The sequence below is a fragment of the Podarcis melisellensis genome (genome assembly GCF_964234715.1).
Source record: "Podarcis melisellensis genome assembly, chromosome: 6".
NCBI lineage: Eukaryota > Metazoa > Chordata > Lepidosauria > Squamata > Lacertidae > Podarcis > Podarcis melisellensis.
The window spans coordinates 95,354,886-95,373,802 of record NC_138538.1 but is presented as its reverse complement, the minus strand read 5'-3'; the positions used below and the strand labels follow the sequence as shown (position 1 = coordinate 95,373,802).

The following is an 18,917-nucleotide window of genomic DNA, read 5'->3' as shown; positions in this document are numbered from 1 at the left end:
CTAAAGAGCTGGTTAAATACAGCTAGATTGTCATGCTGTGATGCTTCCCACAGAAGGGGGCTGGCCTTACCCCCTCACCTGGCTGGATGACAAGTCCTTGGAGTAGGAGAATAATAGGCCAGTGGCTAGCCTTTGGCCAATCTCTTTTTTAAAAAATAATATTTTATTAAGTTTTAGGAATAACAACAAACAGAAAAAAGAAAAAAACACATACACAAAAATATAGACAAAACAAAAAAAATTCCTTCCAGTAGCACCTTAAAGACCAACTAAGTTAGTTCTTGGTATGAGCTTTCGTGTGCATGCACACTTCTTCAGATACACTGAAACAGAAGTTTCCAGACCCTTCTATATAGTGAGAAGGTGGGGAGGGGTATTACTCAGAAGGGTGGTGGGAATGGGTGATTGGCAGATAGCTGTGATGAGCCTGTTGACGACTCTTAACGACTGCAGTAGGTCTTACAATCACCAATGGGTGATTGGCAGATAGCTGTATTTTCCTGTAAGACCTATTGCAGTCGTTAAGAGTCGTCAACAGGCTCATCACAGCTATCTGCCAATTCTCACTATATAGAAGGGTCTGGTAACTTCTGTTTCAGTGTATCTGAAGAAGTGTGCATGCACACGAAAGCTCATACCAAGAACTAACTTAGTTGGTCTTTAAGGTGCTACTGGAAGGATTTTTGTTTGTTTGTTTTAATAATAATAAGTTGCTTGAATACAAAGCCTGTTGTTTTGCTATCAGGCAGGCAGGGTAATCTGAGTGTCCAGAAAGTTATTTGGTGGTTATATTTTATTTTATTTTTGTTTATTTATTTAGCATCAGCCACATACCCATTGGCACATTTACAAAGAACAAAGAAAGGGACAGGCCTCTGCCTCAAAAGGGGCTCATTGACAAGATATGGGCACAAGGCATGGATAAAATGGGAGAAGACTTCATTTCAGTTAGACTTCCTCACAGTGGGGAACATGTCAAAGGCTTCATGGAGAGGTTGGCACTTGGCAATCTTAGCAGAACACAGGAGTAGCCTTTTCCAGCTTGGTGCTCTCAGGTGCTTTGTACCCCAAATCCCAGAATTCCAGGTGATTCCAGGTCACACTGGCTGAGGCTGATCAGGGTTTTGGTCCAACTTCTGGAAGGTGCCAAGGTTGGGAGAAGGCTGTTCAAGAGGGATACAAATACAAAAAACACACACAAAAAACTCCAAATAGATTTGGTACATCTTGAATGAGACTGACAAATACATGTACTTCATTTCTTACGGAAAACCCCAAAAAGGAAAAACAGGCATCCGCTGGAATCTTGCACAGCTCAGGGAGATAGGAGTGACATCTAACAGTATCTTTGAACCAAACCAGAAAGGAGATAAAATACTTTGGCAAAAGGATTATATTTTGAAACTTTTTACAGATTTTGTGGAATACCAAGAACCTTAGGTGTTCATAATGGATAAGTTCCACCCAATTGTTTATGAACAACAGGAGTTAATATTTTGATATCTTCCCTTTTTATCTGACTTCTTCAAACACATGTTGTTATGCCAGTAGTGTAATCAAATATTCATGGGTCACATTTTGAGAAAGTTGTGTTGGAACTTTGTAATCCTATGTGCACTAACTGAACTCAGTGGGACTTTCTTCTGGATAAACACGCACAGATTCACACTGTGAGTGTGGTAATTCTGGTGAAACAAGGTTTTTCAGAAGTAGTTTTTCGGCATTCTTTCTTACTCCCAGGAGTCGCAGGAAAACCTAGTAGTGGACATGAAAGATGGGAAGCATATTAGTTTTCAGCCACAAATCTGGATGGAAAATGTGTGACTAGAATGAGGAAAAGTAAAAATGTGATCCTGGGTAGGTGAGCTGATAGCTGTTAGGATGGATTTCTTTCTTATTATCTTTCTTCCAACATCCCCTAGTCAAAAAGAAAGGATACTTAGAGACGTAACAACCTTTTGATTTGTCCTTGACCAAATAGTATGAATTTCCTGCAGACAAAAATTAGGTTCCATTTTGTTCCTTTTCAGGCTTATTCCAGGAAAATGGAATCAACAGAGGAGATAGTGGACTCGGCAAATAAAAGTGAGCATGAGAACTTGGGGCCTCAAGAGGAACCAGCAACTTTCAATCCTCTCCTGAGAGCTTGTCTAACTGGTGACACAGAGGGAGTACAACATATTTTTGAGGACCTGGAAGATCCTGATCATGAAAAAGCCAATCGGCTTTTAATGGAAAAGGATATTGTGGGCAGAGGCCTGCTGTATGCAACCTGTATGGCTGGGCAGAGCGACATTATCCGGACACTGGCAAGATATGGGGTCGATCTGAAGGATAAGACGGCCCGAGGTACATAACTGACCAGTTATGCAAAAAATGTACTGCACAATTTTTTTACTAGTTTGCCCGCTCATACTTGTTTCTCTGTAGTTGGGAAAAAAGCCCTCTCTACCTGGTTGTCTGAGGGTGATCCTTCCTCTCTGCAGAACACCATGCAAGCAGTTCATAACAAGTCTGTTTTTCCTTAAAATGCCCTATAAAGCATTATCAGAACATAACAGTTTTCACCTGGAATACATTGGACCTATATTTAGTATTTACAAAATTTGCACCATCTGTTTAGCAGGCAAAAGTTGGGTTTTCTTTTGAAATCTATAATATTATTGACAGGACAATGGGAAACATTTTTGAAGAGATCACTTAGAACAGACTACAATTTTAAAAGAAGGATGTATAACATATATTGTATCTTGAGAACAAAATCCCTTTTGTACCAGAACCTTAAGTAGACACTGGTTGCTTGTCTGTTTGTAAATGAATGCTGATAACCCGCTTTTAAAAATAATAATACAGTAAATGAATGGTTTGTATCTCAAGATTGAGATGCTAAAGGTACATCCTGGTTAAAATATTGGCTTCCAAGTGGCTGGATATGTTTGGTTGTTTTGTGAATGAAGAGAGAGAGAGAGAGAATGTTATAAACAAGTATTCTATATACAACTACACATTCTAATTTGGCTCACTCTCTCAGGTTATACACTCCTCCACTGTGCTGCAGCCTGGGGCCAACTAGAGACTTTGAAAACTCTTATAGAACTGGAAGCTGACATTTATGCAACCACTTCCCGGGGTGAAAAGGCTAGAGATATTGCCTGCCGATATGAGCAGACAGAATGTGTTGCATTCTTGGATTGGGCAGGTAAGAGTGGTAACTTCTAAGCTTCTTTGAGATGTGGATCTGATCTTACTCATGATAAGACCATAATTCTAGAAAGGTGTAAATGAGTATGATTTGAACTGCATGAAGATCCTTTGGACTGATTCAGTGCTGGATTTTGGTCAGAGAAACGTAGCTTTGCCTCTCATCTCGGTCACCAAGATTGAGTGGCATCCTGATCTCCAAGCCTTAGATCCCCATCCATACAACAATGCTCTCAGTCTTGTACTGAAAGCCCTCTTTTCAACTACCCTGTCTGGTTTGGTGCCCAACTGCCAGCTAGTGATCTTTCTAGAGCTTCAGTGAGATCAGTTCTGCAAAAATTCACAGTGAGCCTAGAAAGGCAGGTCCTAACAATGCATTCTGTTATGCTTCTTCTCACTACAGGCTCATCACCTATTACCGTATTTTTTTGCACCATAACACTCACTTTTTTCCTCCTAAAAAGTAAGGGGAAATGTCTGTGCGTGTTATGGAGGGAATGCCTACGGGTGGCATGCCTACGGATTTTCCTCCTCTAAAAACTACGTACGTGTTATGGTCGGGTGCATGTTATAGAGCGAAAAATACGGTATTTGAAGAATAGCATAAAAGACACTTAAACAAATAAAATTTGCTGTCAAATATCAGCCAGTTGTAACCAAAGAAAACAGTGTCATTCTTGCACACAGTCTCATAATGGTTTACAGTAATCCCTCATCATACTCAGGGGTTTGGTTCCAAAAATTGCACATATAAGCAAAAATTGTGTATAATCAAATCCTTGGAACTGCTCCGCAGCTAATGAGTGAAGGGGAGAGAAAGAGCATCCCCAGTATCACCAGAGCCAGTCAGCTGAGTGCACCTTGCCAGTGGGGGACATCATTGTTATGGCGGCCCCTGCATTGCGGTGACCAGTCCAACCAAACCAGTCACGCTACCTTAAAACTGCCTCAGGCCTTGCCCAGCAAGCAACTTCAGAAGGCTAGTGGTGCTTGTGCAAGATCTTACAGGAGTATCCCATAACCTTCCAGAGCGGGACGCGGGTGGCACTGTGGGTTAAACCACAGAGCCTAGGACTTGCCGATCAGAAGATCGGTGGTTCGAATCCCCGCGATGGGGTGAGCTCCCGTTGCTCGGTCCCTGCTCCTGCCAACCTAGCAGTTTGAAATTACGTCAAAGTGCAAGTAGATAAATAGGTACCGCTCCGGCGGGAAGGTAAACTGTGTTTCCGTGCGCTGCTCTGGTTCGCCAGAAGCGGCTTAGTCATGCTGGCCACATGACCCGGAAGCTGTACGCCGGCTCCCTCGGCCTGTAGAGCAAGATGAGCGCCTTAACCCCAGAGTCGTCCACGACTGGACCTAATGGTCAGGGGTCCCTTTACCTTAAAAAAAAAAGAAGAACCTTCCGGAGCCAACATGCTGCACAGGCATGCACAAGGTGAAGAACATAAAAGTTCTTTATGTGTTGGGCAGCCCTAATTGGACCCAGCATGAAAAGAGCTTTTAAGCTCTCTGCCTTGACTTGTACAATTTCAACCATCCCACCTTCAAGTCTTGTGTGGTTGAAATCATGCAAGTCAAATGCACTTGAACTGAGGGATTATCACGGCCTCGTGACCAGCCTTGAATGTTCCATGATCAGCAGGCGCTTCTGAAACAGAGTGCCAACACCGTGCAAGTTACTGTGTCCAACGTTTTAACTGATCTCTGTCCTTATGCCTTTAATAGCAACTTCATCTGCAGATATTAGTACGTGATAATGCTTAACTGTATGCTGTGAAACACTTTAATTGCTGATTTTCATAGAAAAAGAAAAGTCAGAAGATGAGACACTAAACTGATTTTTTCTCTAGGAAGTTAGTTATCCTAAGAGCAAGAAAGCTGTGTATCAAAAACTCCATGGTCTTTATCAGGGCATAGCTAGTCTGGTGCTGGTATGCATGGGAGAGGTTTTATGGTGCAGCAGCATTTAAGCACATTACACCATATATCTGATGTTGTTGTAACAAGCACCCATTTCCAAGACACAGTCCTATGCCAAAATGTTGGCAGCCTGGACAGCCTTTGTTGGTTAAATGTGTGGGTGCCTGAGGTGTTCTGTGTCTTTCTGAGAGTACTGTGGCATTTGTATTGTTTTGGAGGCACTTGGGTGGCAATGTCTTGCTGTTGCCATCCTTCCATTGACTCCCACCACGCCTGGTTGCAGAGGGGGAAGTGTCCTGCAGCAGTGCTGTAATGGACACTAGCAGTGGCCTGCAATGAAATTTTTTGTAGGGGAACATCTAGGGCCAGAGGCACCAGCTTGCAAGGGCAGTTGGGGGGAGGGGGCTGGGGTCATGCCCGTGAGCATCTTGCCTCCTTCCCTAAGCTGGGCAGAAGCTTCCTGGGCTTTGGGAAGGAGGCACCAGGCCTCTGACAGGATGCTGGAGCTCTGCTGCCTCCTTCCTAAAGCTAGGCAGACTTTGGGAAAGTGGCAGGAGGGCTCTTGGACCCGTCGGAGCATTGCGCCTCTCTTCCTAAGCCAGGCAGAAACTTCCCAGGCACTAGGGAAACATTTAGGGGATTTGCCTAGTCTCCCTAGTCCAATGACTGCACACCATTGGACACGAGTGGCGTGCCTATTAGTAGTGCAACAGTCTGAGGTTTTTCAATGCATTTAATTTCTTGTTTTTATGTTATTCTGTGCTGGGGTCCATTAGAAGGGAGGGGCTCCACCTCTTCCCCTTTCCTGTAATGTCTATGAGTATACTGGCATAGTGCAGGTCAGATGGCTAGCTCTGATATATGTCTGAAAACTAGCCACCTGAGCTGCACTTTATGGGTCCACCTCAGATGCCAAAATGTCTTGGATCCAAAATGGCACCTCCTATCCCACCAGGGAAGATTTGCATGAGACCTACAGGTATAGGGCAGTATACAAATTTAAGTAATGAATGAAGGAGAAGGAGAAGAAGAAACAAGGGTGAGGAAAGATAAACATCAATATTTATTATGGTTTTCGAATGGTTCCGGGAGTCGAACGGATTCCTGGAAGGCATTCTGTTTGAGAACCGAGGTATGACTGTATGTGTATTTTAAAATGTGAACAGTCACATAACACTTTTAAAAAATATTATTGATTTTAAATATAGATTTTACATTTTAATGCAAAACAAATATCCCCCTACCCTTCCTCCTACTCGGTTCCTGCCAATGTTTGACTCGAATGCTAAAACAATTTACTTTGGTTAAAACTATCTGTAATACCAACCTAGTTCCTTAAAAAAACTTTCTTTATTTGGAATCAGACAACGGGGTGGGTGACTGAATGTTTTTAGAAACCCAAGGATCATGTTCACCTGGCTGGACATTCAGCCAGTACTATACAGGCCAGTGTATAGTTTACAATGGAAAGTAAGTGTGAGTCCTAGTGATTCAGACCAACGGTGGCTATCCATTGTAGAATGGGCATACCTAGACATTGGTGAAGTGGCACCCACCAAGGCTGCAATCCCAGCGGGGAGTGAAAATCGTGCCACAGGTGAGTGTGCACACAGGCAGAAAGGGCCTGTGAATCCACCTTTTCTCCTTCCAGATTTAGCTGTGCCCAACTTAGCCAGCCGATGGAGCCGTAGCCAAGGCTTCCCTCTGGATCATCGCTCTCACCAGCTCCCTGCCTCAGGCAGCAGGAGGAGCAGGCATTTGTCTTCAGCATGGCCATCCTTGCAGTAATAGTGGCCCCCAACACATTACAGTAGCACCAGCATGAGGGGAGGAGGAAGAGGCGAAAGAAGGAAATCTGAGGAACTTGCCCCGCTGAAGTGAGAGGGTGATGGAGCCGTGAGGGAGGTGGGAAAGCCAGGTTGCTCTTTGCCCCTAGTAGAGATGGGCAGACCAATAATAATACTTTTTTATTTGTGCCCCAGCCATTCTGGGCTGCTTCCAATGTATATAAAAACATAACAAAACATTAAACCTTAAAAAGCTTCCCTGTACAGGGCTGCCTTTAGGTGTTTTCTAAAGGTTATAGTGTTACTCATATCCTTGACATCTGATGGGAGGACGTTCCACAGGGCAGGCACCACTACTGAGAAGCTCCTCCGACTGGTTCACTTCTCACAGTGAGGGAACCGCCAGAAGCCCCTTGGTGTGTGACAGGGCTCTCTGGCACTGCTTGCAACACCTGGGAAAATTGATCCTCTCCCCCTCCAACCAGAAGTGTGCTCTCCCCCCCCCCCCCAGGATGCAGTGGCCAACTTTGGCTTAAAGCAGTGCCCTTTGCAATGCCAGTATTTGGTGCCCTTCCACCTCTTGCCTTCTGCTGCCTGTCATTATTGTATAGCATCTGCTATGTGCCCTCTTGGCTCACCACCCAGTGCAGGCAAACTGGTTGTGCTCCCCTAAATCTGCCTCTGGGGTGTGTGTGTGTGTGTGTGTGTGTGTGTTTAAAAGTAAAGTGGAAAGATAAGAGACTCAGTCATCTGTGGATGCCCCCCCTAAATAATTTAGGAAGCATAGAGAACTGCCTTAAAGCTGGTTTGGTCATCCCTCCATCTAGTTCATTGTCATTGGCAGCAGCTCTCAGGGGTTTGAAGGCAGGGGTCTCTCCCACCCCTACTGGGAGATGCCATTGGGGATTAAACCTGGGGCCTTCTACTTGCAACACAACCCTATTAGCACTGAGCTACAGCCCTCCAACTTGTGGAGCAGACTTTGGTATAGGTAGAGTTGAGCCCCTAACAGTGCGACACTGTATATGACTGCTCAGAAGTAAGTCTCTTTTGAATTCAGTGAGACAACACTTCTAGCTATGAAATATATTGAGGTGGGCAGGGTCATATGGAAGAATCACAGCATATCAGATACAGGCTTTAATTTTTGGCTAGATTTTTTTAAAAATAAATGTTTAATAGCTTTTCATTTGGGCCTCTTTCACCTCAATCATCCACAAGATTCTTCATTAAATTCTTCTCAAAAATGTTGATCACGCATGTTGAGATTTTTGTCATTTATTGTGCTACCCTATTGACTTAAGAGTATGATTGGAAAGATTATGAAAGGAAGAACTGAACATAGCAGAGAAGAACCTAGGTTTTAGGTTTCATGCATTATGTGTCTCCACTGGAGCTGTGGTTGTGGGGACAAATTGGGAAGAACTGTTCGTCTTTATCAAATTCATCTGCTTTGCTCTTTTTGCTTAATTTGCTATATTTGACTTCTTTCTTGTAACGGTGAGCAACATGCTTCATGTATTTCATCATCTTGGAGGTGTTGGCCACCAGCTTATAGAGCATTTTGTCCATGTTGTGGGTGTATTCATCATTCGCTTTGGCAGCAACTGGAAATGCAGGTGCTTGGACAATTGTCCTACAGGGCTGAGAAAAATGAAAAAACAGGGAGTAATACTTTGCATCAAAAGCAATTTACAAGTTAAATAGTGTTGCCATCTCTTTCACTGACCCTGCTATTATGCTTTTTAAGAGGAATTTGATGTCTGAAATCCCTGTACTCCAGGTCTTAGATTGCTGTCCTGGATTCGACCCTGTGGCATAAAAAACAACATCTCCTACTCGTTCCCTTTGGCTTTATGGTAGTATAGTGGTACCTCTGGTTACATACTTAATTCGTTCCGGAGGTCTGCTCTTAACCTGAAACTGTTCTTAACCTGAAGCACCACTTTAGCTAATGGGGCCTCCCGCTGCCGCCACACCGCCGGAGTACAATTTCTGTTCTCATCCTGAAGCAAAGTTCCTAACCTGAAGTAATATTTCTGGGTTAGCGAAGTCTGTAACCTGAAGCGTATGTAACCCGAGGTACCACTGTATGCTCATTGGTCTTCTATCTGCTGTTCTGTGAAAGCTGAGCTTATTAGATAGCGAGATCACTTGATTCTTTAACATATAGGTAGGTATAAGTAGGTAAAAGTATAAATTAGGCACATATTTAGCCAGTTCACTGTAGTTAGAGTCCCAGGTGGTTCAGTTGTTCAAACTTTTTGTGTACAAATTACACATTGGGCATATCTACACACCAGACTATACGTGGTTTTGTCCTTGCAAAGAATTAGCAAAATCACAGTTCTGAGAGTGCTAAGGATCTCTAACAGAATTGTCAGCTCATACTACAACTTCCAGGGTTCTGTAGAGGAAATTGATGTTAAATAAAACCAGTAGATTTATAGTGTGGCTGTGCTCACCTTGTCCTGACACGTGTCACTTAGAAAGTACTTCTGCCTGGGATCAGCATTAAGACTCATGGTTTGTTTTTTTACATATATTTTTCTATTAAATTGGAATCTTGAGTTAAAGGTCAGAAATTAAAGCTAGGGAGCCAGACAACGTGCTAGTTGAGAATATCTTACCATTGTGGGTTTCGCCAGTGTCAATTTCAGTTTCAGTTTGATGAACAGGTAGTGCACAACTAAGCCACTCACTATGAGGAATGCTACTTTACAACCAGCATACACAACTTCTAGAGACTCTTTGGATAGTCCTAAGCCAGTAAAACAATGGCATACTTGACACTTCGAATCATGAAAACAGTTAGATTGCTGTTTAGTTGCCAGTAGTTCCAGATCCTGTGGAGTCATTTCCCAACCGACTCTTGTCCAAGCTGGTCGTTCACAAAAGCCAATAACATCTTGAAACAATAAGACTGTCCAAAGGAGGGAAACCTGACAAGGACCTTGAGAAAACATTCTGTGAAATTTTCAGCAAGAAATGTCTTCAGATAAATCTTTCCATCATGACCAAGCTCTCAGCCTGAGCACTGGAGAGATTTGAATGCAGGGAATATAATCAACCCATCAGCTGGGGAAGGGTGCTGTGATGTCATAAAGGGGGATCCTGATCTTTATATATGAAAGCTTCTATGATGTCATTATGATTGCAAGATTTTTCTCAGTAGCACTTTTCTCAGTGCAAAGTATGGAGAGTTTATAAAACTGGGAATTTTCAAAAGCTTACTTTATATTTGTCAGATAATTCAGGGGGACATGGGTGGCGCTGTGGTCTGAGCCTCTTGGGCTTGCTGATTGGAAGGTCGGCAGTTTGAATGTGTTCGATGGGGTGAGCTCCCACTGCTCTGTCCCAGCTTCTGCCAACCTGCTGTGGCAGGAAGGGAAATGGCGTTTCCATGCGCTCTGGCACTCATCATGGTGTTCTGTTGCACCACATGACCCGGAAAGGTGTCTGTGGACAAACTGCAGCTCCCTCGGCCTGAAAAGCAAGATGAGTGCCACACCCCATAGTCACCTTTGACTGGACTTAACCGTCCGGGGTCCTTTACCTTTACATAATATAATAGTACAGTTGGCTTATGAATTCTGGAGGATGTATGCAATTGCAAGGTGAAGGGATACTACATAGTCATTTGGATGAGTCTTATTGCTCCTGAATGAGATCCAACAAAGCAAGAGTGGGCACCTGCCTGTGCAAGGTGGCTTCTCCTTCCTTTCTTCCCTTCATCTTGGAAATCTCTACACACCCTGGAAATCTGTTCCACAGGGCTGGGGAACACTCTAGAGCAGTGGTGGTGAACCTATGGCACGCGACCAGAGGGGGCACTCAGAGCCCTCTCTGTGGGCACGCGTGTCTTCCCCCCAAGCAGGGCCATAGCTAGGAGGTGAAACTGGTACTCCAGCATTGCAGGAGACTTCTGGCTGCTTCCAGCATGGTCCCAGCGCTGCTAGGGCACCATTTTCACCCTCGGGGCTGCCCAGGGGTGTGTGGGGGAGGGCTTGTGCCTGGAAACTGCCACTCCGTCCAAAGCCTGCACCACCGCTACTCAAGTCACCGATCAAGCCCATCTCCCATCGCAACCAAACCTGACGGCCGCCTCTGAGCTGGCTCCACCTCCCCACCATCAAGCTCAGTTGCGCCCAACCTGCCTTCCTGCTCTGCTTTCAGGTGCATTTAGAGCTGTGGTAACCCTGGCAAGCGGCTGAGCAGGTGTTGACTTTTGATGCACCAGGGCCTCCCGCCAGTCTGTTGTTCCTACTCAGGAGTAAGCCGCCTTGAGTTCAGCAAGGTTATACAAATTATCAGCATGCGTACAACAGCAAAAATCACATTAATTGTCCAAAAGCATGCAAAATGCAAACCTTTACCTTTCAAAAAAAAATTGTTTGAATCATTGAAAGCTCTGTTGTGTTTTTCATTTAAGACAAAAGATGTTAATGTATGAGTTGTTTTTTTCTAAACTAAAACCTCAGTATTCAGGTTAAATTGCCATGCTGGCACTTTGCGATAAATAAGTGGGTTTTGGGTTGCAGTTTGGGCACCTCATTCTCTAAAAGGTTCGCCATCACTGCTCTAGAGCAAATTATAGGGGCATTTGAGGGGCTGTAGGGGGAAGAAGAGAAACTAGAAGTCCCGTTGTACAAGCTGATTTTTGTTACACAACATATTGGTGTAATAATAATATGGAAGCCACCCCCAGTGGCTGGGGAAACCCAGCCAGATGGGCGGGGTACAAATAATAAATTGTTATTATTATTATTATTATTATTATTATTATTATTATTATTATGAGAAGTCAGTCAATGCAGTAACATAGAAGCATTTAAAAATAGTATTAGAAAAGGCTTCTCATAGATAACAAAAAAAGCATGGCCTAGAATGAAAATTTATTAACAGTTGTTCATTTTTTCTGCACGGTTATAGACTTATCTCAGCTTCTTAGGCCAGGAGCTCCGTCTCGCTCAGTCATCCCTGCACCGACATGGGAATTGTTCCTGAAGAAATGCTTCTCACAGGCAGATGCTCCCTCCGACCACCTGACGCATCTGTTTACCCACCTACCTATTTGGCCTCCCACCGATCCTGACGAAATAGCCAAGCTAATAGCTCAGCTGAAACCGGGCAAAGCCCCAGGGCCCGATCTGGTCCCTGCTGAAGCCATTAAACTACACCCAAAATGGTGGGCTGGCATCTTGGCCAAAACCTTCGATGCAATCAACGCTTCTGGTCTCATCCCCAAAATATGGAAGGAGGCCATTATAGTACCAATTCATAAAAAAGGTTCTCCAATGGAGCCGGAAAACTACCGTAACATCAGCCTCCTTTCGATCATAGGGAAAGTTTATGCCAGCTTTTTGCTGACTAAACTATTGCGATGGGTAGATGAGACTAATCAGATTGGCCACGAACAAGCAGGGTTCAGAATTAAACGCTCTACAACCGATCATGCGATAGTTCTTTATCATCTGGCACGGAAGTACTCCTCTCCTCCCCGGGGCTACCTCTGTGCTGCCTTCTTAGACCTAAAGGCAGCCTTTGACAGCGTTCCTAGAAATATTCTATGGGAGAAACTTGAGGAACAGGGCATTGATAGAAGACTCTTATGGCTTATAAGTCAGCTTCACGAAGGTACCCTTCCTAGAGTGAGACTTACTCCTGCGGGCGACCTCACAAATTCGATACCAATAAACAAGGGAGTGCGCCAAGGATGTATATTGGCTCCCTGCCTATTCAACCTATTCATCAGCGACATGCGAGCACCCCTAGTTAACTCATCTCCAAGTACACACACGCCTAGACTAGCGGACTACCGCTGCCCACTCCTTTTATATGCGGACGACGCGGTAATTCTATCTTATACACGTGTTGGACTAACCAGAGCTTTGAAGATCTTTGCCACGTATTGTCAACTTAACCAATTAACCATCAACCATGTTAAATCCAAGATTCTGATTTTCTCCAGAAGCCGGAGATTATACGAATGGAAGCTTGGTGGAGCAAAAATAGAGCAAGTCCTAAAATTTCAATACCTAGGAGTTATTTTTCAATACAATTTGGGGTGGAAAGCTCAAATTCAACACCTACTTAACAAGGCCAAAACTCTGTCATATGCGCTCCTCCGATTCTTTTTTTCGGATGGAGCTTTGCATGTTCCCTCGGCCCTAAAGGTGTTCAAGGCAATTAAATTCTTCTCAAAAATGTTGATCACGCATGTTGAGATTTTTGTCATTTATTGTGCTACCCTATTGACTTAAGAGTATGATTGGAAAGATTATGAAAGGAAGAACTGAACATAGCAGGGAAGAACCTAGGTTTTAGGTTTCATGCATTATGTGTCTCCACTGGAGCTGTGGTTGTGGGGACAAATTGGGAAGAACTGTTCGTCTTCATCAAATTCATCTGCTTTGCTCCTTTTGCTTAATTTGCGATATTTGACTTCTTTCTTGTAACGGTGAGCAACATGCTTCATGTATTTCATCATCTTGGAGGTGTTGGCCACCAGCCTGTAGAGCATTTTGTCCATGTTGTGGGTGTATTCATCATTCGCTTTGGCAGCAACTGGAAATGCCGGTGCTTGGACAATTGTCCTACAGGGCTGAGAAAAGTGAAAAAACAGGGAGTAATACTTTGCATCGAAAGCAATTTACAAGTTAAATAGTGTTGCCATCTCTTTCACTGACCCTGCTATTATGCCTTTTAAGAGGAATTTGATGTCTGAAATCCCTGTACTCCTGGTCTTAGATTGCTGTCCTGCATTCGACCCTGTGGCATAAAAAACAATATCTCCTACTCCTTCCCTTTGGCTTTATGGTAGTATAGTGGTACCTCTGGTTACATACTTAATTCGTTCCGGAGGTCCGCTCTTAACCTGAAACTGTTCTTAACCTGAAGCACCACTTTAACTAATGGGGCCTCCCGCTGCCGCCACACCGCCGGAGCACGATTTCTGTTCTCATCCTGAAGCAAAGTTCCTAACCTGAAGTAATATTTCTGGGTTAGCGAAGTCCGTAACCTGAAGCGTATGTAACCCGAGGTAGCACTGTATGCTCATTGGTCTTCTATCTGCTATTCTGTGAAAGCTGAGCTTATTAGATAGCGAGATGACTTGATTCTTTAACATATAGGTAGGTATAAGTAGGTAAAAGTATAAATTAGGCACATATTTAGCCAGTTCACTGTAGTTAGAGTCCCAGGTGGTTCAGTTGTTCAAAATTTTTGTGTACAAAGTACACATTGGGCATATCTACACAACAGACTACACATGGTTTTGTCCTTGCAAAGAATTAGCAAAATCACAGTTCTGAGAGTGCTAAGGATCTCTAACAGAATTGTCAGCTCATACTACAACTTCCAGGGTTCTGTAGAGGAAATTGATGTTAAATAAAACCAGTAGATTTATAGTGTGGCTGTGCTCACCTTGTCCTGACACGTGTCACTTAGAAAGTACTTCTGCCTGGGATCAGCATTAAGACTCATGGTTTGTTTTTTTACATATATTTTTCTATTAAATTGGAATCTTGAGTTAAAGGTCAGAAATTAAAGCTAGGGAGCCAGACAATGTGCTAGTTGAGAATATCTTACCATTGTGGGTTTTGCCAGTGTCAATTTCAGTTTCAGTTTGATGAACAGGTAGTGCACAACTAAACCACTCACTATGAGGAATGCTACTTTACAACCAGCATACACAACTTCTAGAGACTCTTTGGATAGTCCTAAGCCAGTAAACCAATGGCATACTTGACACATCGAATCACGAAAACAGTTAGATTGCTGTTTAGTTGCCAGTAGTTCCAGATCCTGTGGAGTCATTTCCCAACCGACTCTTGTCCAAGCTGGTCGTTCACAAAAGCCAATAACATCTTGAAACAATAAGACTGTCCAAAGGAGGGAAACCTGACAAGGACCTTGAGAAAACATTCTGTGAAATTTTCAGCAAGAATTGTCTTCTGCTAATTGATGTTCCCTGTGTAGGAATCGTAGCAAATAACTGTTTAAGTTCATATTCATTGTCTAAAAAAAGATTTACATAAATCAGATAAATCCTTCCATCATGACCAAGCTCTCAGCCTGAGCACTGGAGAGATTTGAATGCAGGGAATATAATCAACCCATCAGCTGGGGAAGGGTGCTGTGATGTCATAAAGGGGGATCCTGAACTTTATATATGAAAGCTTCTATGATGTCATTATGATTGCAAGATTTTTCTCAGTAGCACTTTTCTCAGTGCAAAGTATGGAGAGTTTATAAAACTGGGAATTTTCAAAAGCTTACTTTATATTTGTCAGATAATTCAGGGGGACATGGGTGGCGCTGTGGCCATGGGTGGGCTTGCTGATTGGAAGGTCGGCAGTTTGAATGTGTTCGATGGGGTGAGCTCCCACTGCTCTGTCCCAGCTTCTGCCAACCTGCTGTGGCAGGAAGGGAAATGGCGTTTCCATGCGCTCTGGCACTCATCATGATGTTCTGTTGCACCACATGACCCGGAAAGGTGTCTGTGGACAAACTGCAGCTCCCTCGGCCTGAAAAGCAAGATGAGTGCCACACCCCATAGTCACCTTTGACTGGACTTAACCGTCCGGGGTCCTTTACCTTTACATAATATAATAGTACAGTTGGCTTATGAATTCTGGAGGATGTATGCAATTGCAAGGTGAAGGGATACTACATAGTCATTTGGATGAGTCTTATTGCTCCTGAATGAGATCCAACATAGCAAGAGTGGGCACCTGCCTGTGCAAGGTGGCTTCTCCTTCCTTTCCTCCCTTCATCTTGGAAATCTCTACACACCCTGGAAATCTGTTCCACAGGGCTGGGGAACACTCTAGAGCAGTGGTGGTGAACCTATGGCACGCGACCAGAGGGGGCACTCAGAGCCCTCTCTGTGGGCACGCGTGTCTTCCCCCCAAGCAGGGCCATAGCTAGGAGGTGAAACTGGTACTCCAGCATTGCAGGAGACTTCTGGCTGCTTCCAGCATGGTCCCAGCGCTGCTAGGGCACCATTTTCACCCTCGGGGCTGCCCAGGGGTGTGTGGGGGAGGGCTTGTGCCAGGAAACTGCCACTCCGTCCAAAGCCTGCACCACCGCTACTCAAGTCACCGATCAAGCCCATCTCCCATCGCAACCAAACCTGACGGCCACCTCTGAGCTGGCTCCGCCTCCCCACCATCAAGCTCAGTTGCGCCCAACCTGCCTTCCTGCTCTGCTTTCAGGTGCATTTAGAGCTGTGGTAACCCTGGCAAGCGGCTGAGCAGGTGTTGACTTTTGATGCACCAGGGCCTCCCGCCAGTCTGTTGTTCCTACTCGGGAGTAAGCCGCCTTGAGTTCAGCAAGGTTATACAAATTATCAGCATGCGTACAACAGCAAAAATCACATTAATTGTCCAAAAGCATGCAAAATGCAAACCTTTGCGTGGACAGGCGGAGTCCCCAGATCCTGCGCGGCTCCCCCGCCATGTGGAATAACGACTCAAGACAACGTGCTATGGGATTAAATTGGCCACAACTTTATTAAATTTCAAATGTGGGTAGACCTTGGCTCAGGCATTGGGCGTTCTCCCTCCCCAGTCCCCAGCCGGGGACCTAGGGAGCATCAGGGTTATCCAGTGCGTGGGGGGGGGGGATGGGCCGGCTCTGGAGAACATATGTTCAAGCAGAGATAGCCGCCCCCGTAACGCCGCCACCGCAGGGGAGAGCAATGACGACCTTCCGGCGTACGGTCAAAGCCTCCCTTCAGAAACCCCTTTAACGGGGAACCCTGGTATCGCCGCCGCAAAGAGGAAGATGGACAAAAGGATTCTGCCCAAGGCCTGATACTGCCAAAGTTGTGACGTTTTGCTACGGGAAAGGCGAAACCTGCCAATGCAGGGAAATTCCTTTCCGGCCCTTTAACAGCGACCTTAACGTAGCAGCGCCCGCATACCTGTGAAGAAAATCAACCTGCAAAACATGTGAGGAAAATTAACCTGCAACATAAGACATTGACTGAGGGTGGGTAGGGTGGGAGAAGCTCTGGAGCCAAGTGAGAATTCCCAGGTGAGATCCTCCCTCCTTTGTGTGGGCAGGTAATCCCTCCCCTACCTGGCCTGGTCTCCTTGGCAACTCTTCCCCCAGGTGGGATTGGACAACTGACTGAGGTAGGCGGAGACCTCCAGGTATCCCACCTGAGGGAAGGCAAAGCCTAGCCTATGCTGTTGGAGCCGCTCCAGGTCTAAGGGCTGCACGCGTCCACGCAAAGGGCACCCCCCGTTTTAAGCGGGGAGCGGTCATTACCTTTCAAAAAAAAAGTTGTTTGAATCATTGAAAGCTCTGTTGTTGTGTTTTTCATTTAAGACAAAAGATGTTAATGTATGAGTTGTTTTTTCTAAACTAAAACCTCAGTATTCAGGTTAAATTGCCATGTTGGCACTTTGCGATAAATAAGTGGGTTTTGGGTTGCAGTTTGGGCACCTCATTCTCTAAAAGGTTCGCCATCACTGCTCTAGAGCAAATTATAGGGGCATTTGAGGGGCTGTAGGGGGAAGAAGAGAAACTAGAAGTCCCGTTGTACAAGCTGATTTTTGTTACACAACATATTGGTGTAATAATAATATGGAAGCCACCCCCAGTGGCTGGGGAAACCCAGCCAGATAGGCGGGGTACAAATAATAAAAAATTATTATTATTATTATTATTATTATTATTATTATTATTATTATTATGAGAAGTCAGTCAATGCAGTAACATAGAAGCATTTAAAAATAGTATTAGAAAAGGCATCTCATAGATAACAAAAAAAGCATGGCCTAGAATGAAAATTTATTAAAAGTTGTTCATTTTTTCTGCACGGTTATAGACTTATCTCAGCTTCTTAGGCCAGGAGCTCCGTCTCGCTCACCCCATAGTCAATTTGGTTGTTGGCTTCCACAGTTTCTCCCAGCTTTGCAGGCACCGATACAGCTCCTTGCAAAGGGCACAAGGGAGCCTAGGTGTGCCTCTGAGAATGGGAGAAAGGTCAAGGTCAAGAACTTGCTCCATTGTGATGAGGCCATGAAGCCATCTTGTTAATTATACTACAGTATGTATCTTGCCTGCCTGAAGACATGACTGAACAGGGGATACCTCAAATCTAAATAGTTAAATTGAGTTGAAAACCAGCTGTGGTCCACACATTTAACAGTGAGGGGAACACAGCAAGGCACTTTCACTGGTGAGGATTCCATGTTTAGTTCTTAGCTGGGCCAGGATGATGTTCTACATGGTGTTTGTGGGATACATTTGATTGCATTTACTGTATTTGATTTGGTTTGGTTTGTGTTCTGCGTTGCGTTGGCTTCCCAGGAAGAGTTTGTGTGGATTGGGATGGCATATACACACTGCAACGATGAGTGCTCTTCTATGTCATTTCTGTAGGGAGTGTGCATGGCTGCCTCAGTGACTAAAGGGAAGAGATGTTCCTCAACAAGGGCTGCACAAAGTGTTATTGCTGACTGACCATGCAATGGGTGGCAGGCACAGCTGTTCCAAGGAAAGGGAGGGACGTTGAAGAGGAAACCAAATATATCAGACCAGGTTTTGCTGGGAGAAACTGTGGAGGGATTTTTTCATGCCCTGATGTCTTACACTGTTCTGTCAGGTGAGTTCAAGCTCACATAAACTTGAGCCTCTGCCATTGCATCTCTTGTCCACCCTCTACTTTCCTTGGAGTCACCTGCCTGCTTGCCTGCTTTTTAGGTTTCATGCATTATGACCCTTTTTGCCTATCGTTCCTGAGCAGAGGCTATATCAGGATAGCAATGGAAGGGAAATCCTTTTTGTTTGCTGCTGCCATAGAAATGCTACCTTAGTGGTAAGGCTAGCTATGAAATATATTGAGGTGGGCTGGTATTTAATTGCTAACATAATATTTTTGTTATGAGTGAAAAAGGAATCTTCTGACAGACAAATGTAGTATTGTTTATCCTAATTGTGCAAAATTGAAGTTGCTTAATACAGCAGGGTCATATGGAAGAATCACAGCATATC

The 18,917-nt window shown here is 44.4% G+C and overlaps 3 protein-coding genes across 4 annotated transcripts; 1 reads left to right on the top strand and 2 right to left on the bottom strand.

Moving 5' to 3' along the window:
- The first annotated feature begins 717 nt into the window (after positions 1-717).
- Positions 718-18,754, top strand: LOC309371993 (ankyrin repeat domain-containing protein 45-like). 2 transcript variants are annotated; one of them, XM_081915184.1, is made up of 4 exons: positions 718-1,086; positions 2,031-2,349; positions 3,032-3,199; positions 18,627-18,754. In XM_081915184.1, exons 1-4 carry the CDS (start codon positions 973-975, stop codon positions 18,737-18,739), a joined length of 714 nt encoding a protein of 237 aa, XP_081771310.1. In that variant the 5' UTR covers positions 718-972; the 3' UTR covers positions 18,740-18,754. The 2 variants fall into 2 exon arrangements, with proteins under 2 accessions (XP_081771310.1, XP_081771311.1); XM_081915185.1 differs by lacking the exon at positions 18,627-18,754 and adding an exon at positions 18,306-18,457 and having other exon boundaries at positions 722-1,086.
- Positions 8,034-9,907, bottom strand: LOC309371441 (uncharacterized protein). The gene is made up of 2 exons (XM_081914059.1): positions 9,539-9,907; positions 8,034-8,552 (listed from the first exon to the last, which is right to left on the bottom strand). Exons 1-2 carry the CDS (start codon positions 9,872-9,874, stop codon positions 8,286-8,288), a joined length of 603 nt encoding a protein of 200 aa, XP_081770185.1. The 5' UTR covers positions 9,875-9,907; the 3' UTR covers positions 8,034-8,285.
- On the bottom strand, positions 13,131-15,017 carry LOC309371998 (uncharacterized protein). Its single transcript, XM_081915194.1, has 2 exons — positions 14,499-15,017; positions 13,131-13,512 (listed from the first exon to the last, which is right to left on the bottom strand). Exons 1-2 carry the CDS (start codon positions 14,832-14,834, stop codon positions 13,246-13,248), a joined length of 603 nt encoding a protein of 200 aa, XP_081771320.1. The 5' UTR covers positions 14,835-15,017; the 3' UTR covers positions 13,131-13,245.
- Positions 18,755-18,917: the final 163 nt, after the last annotated feature.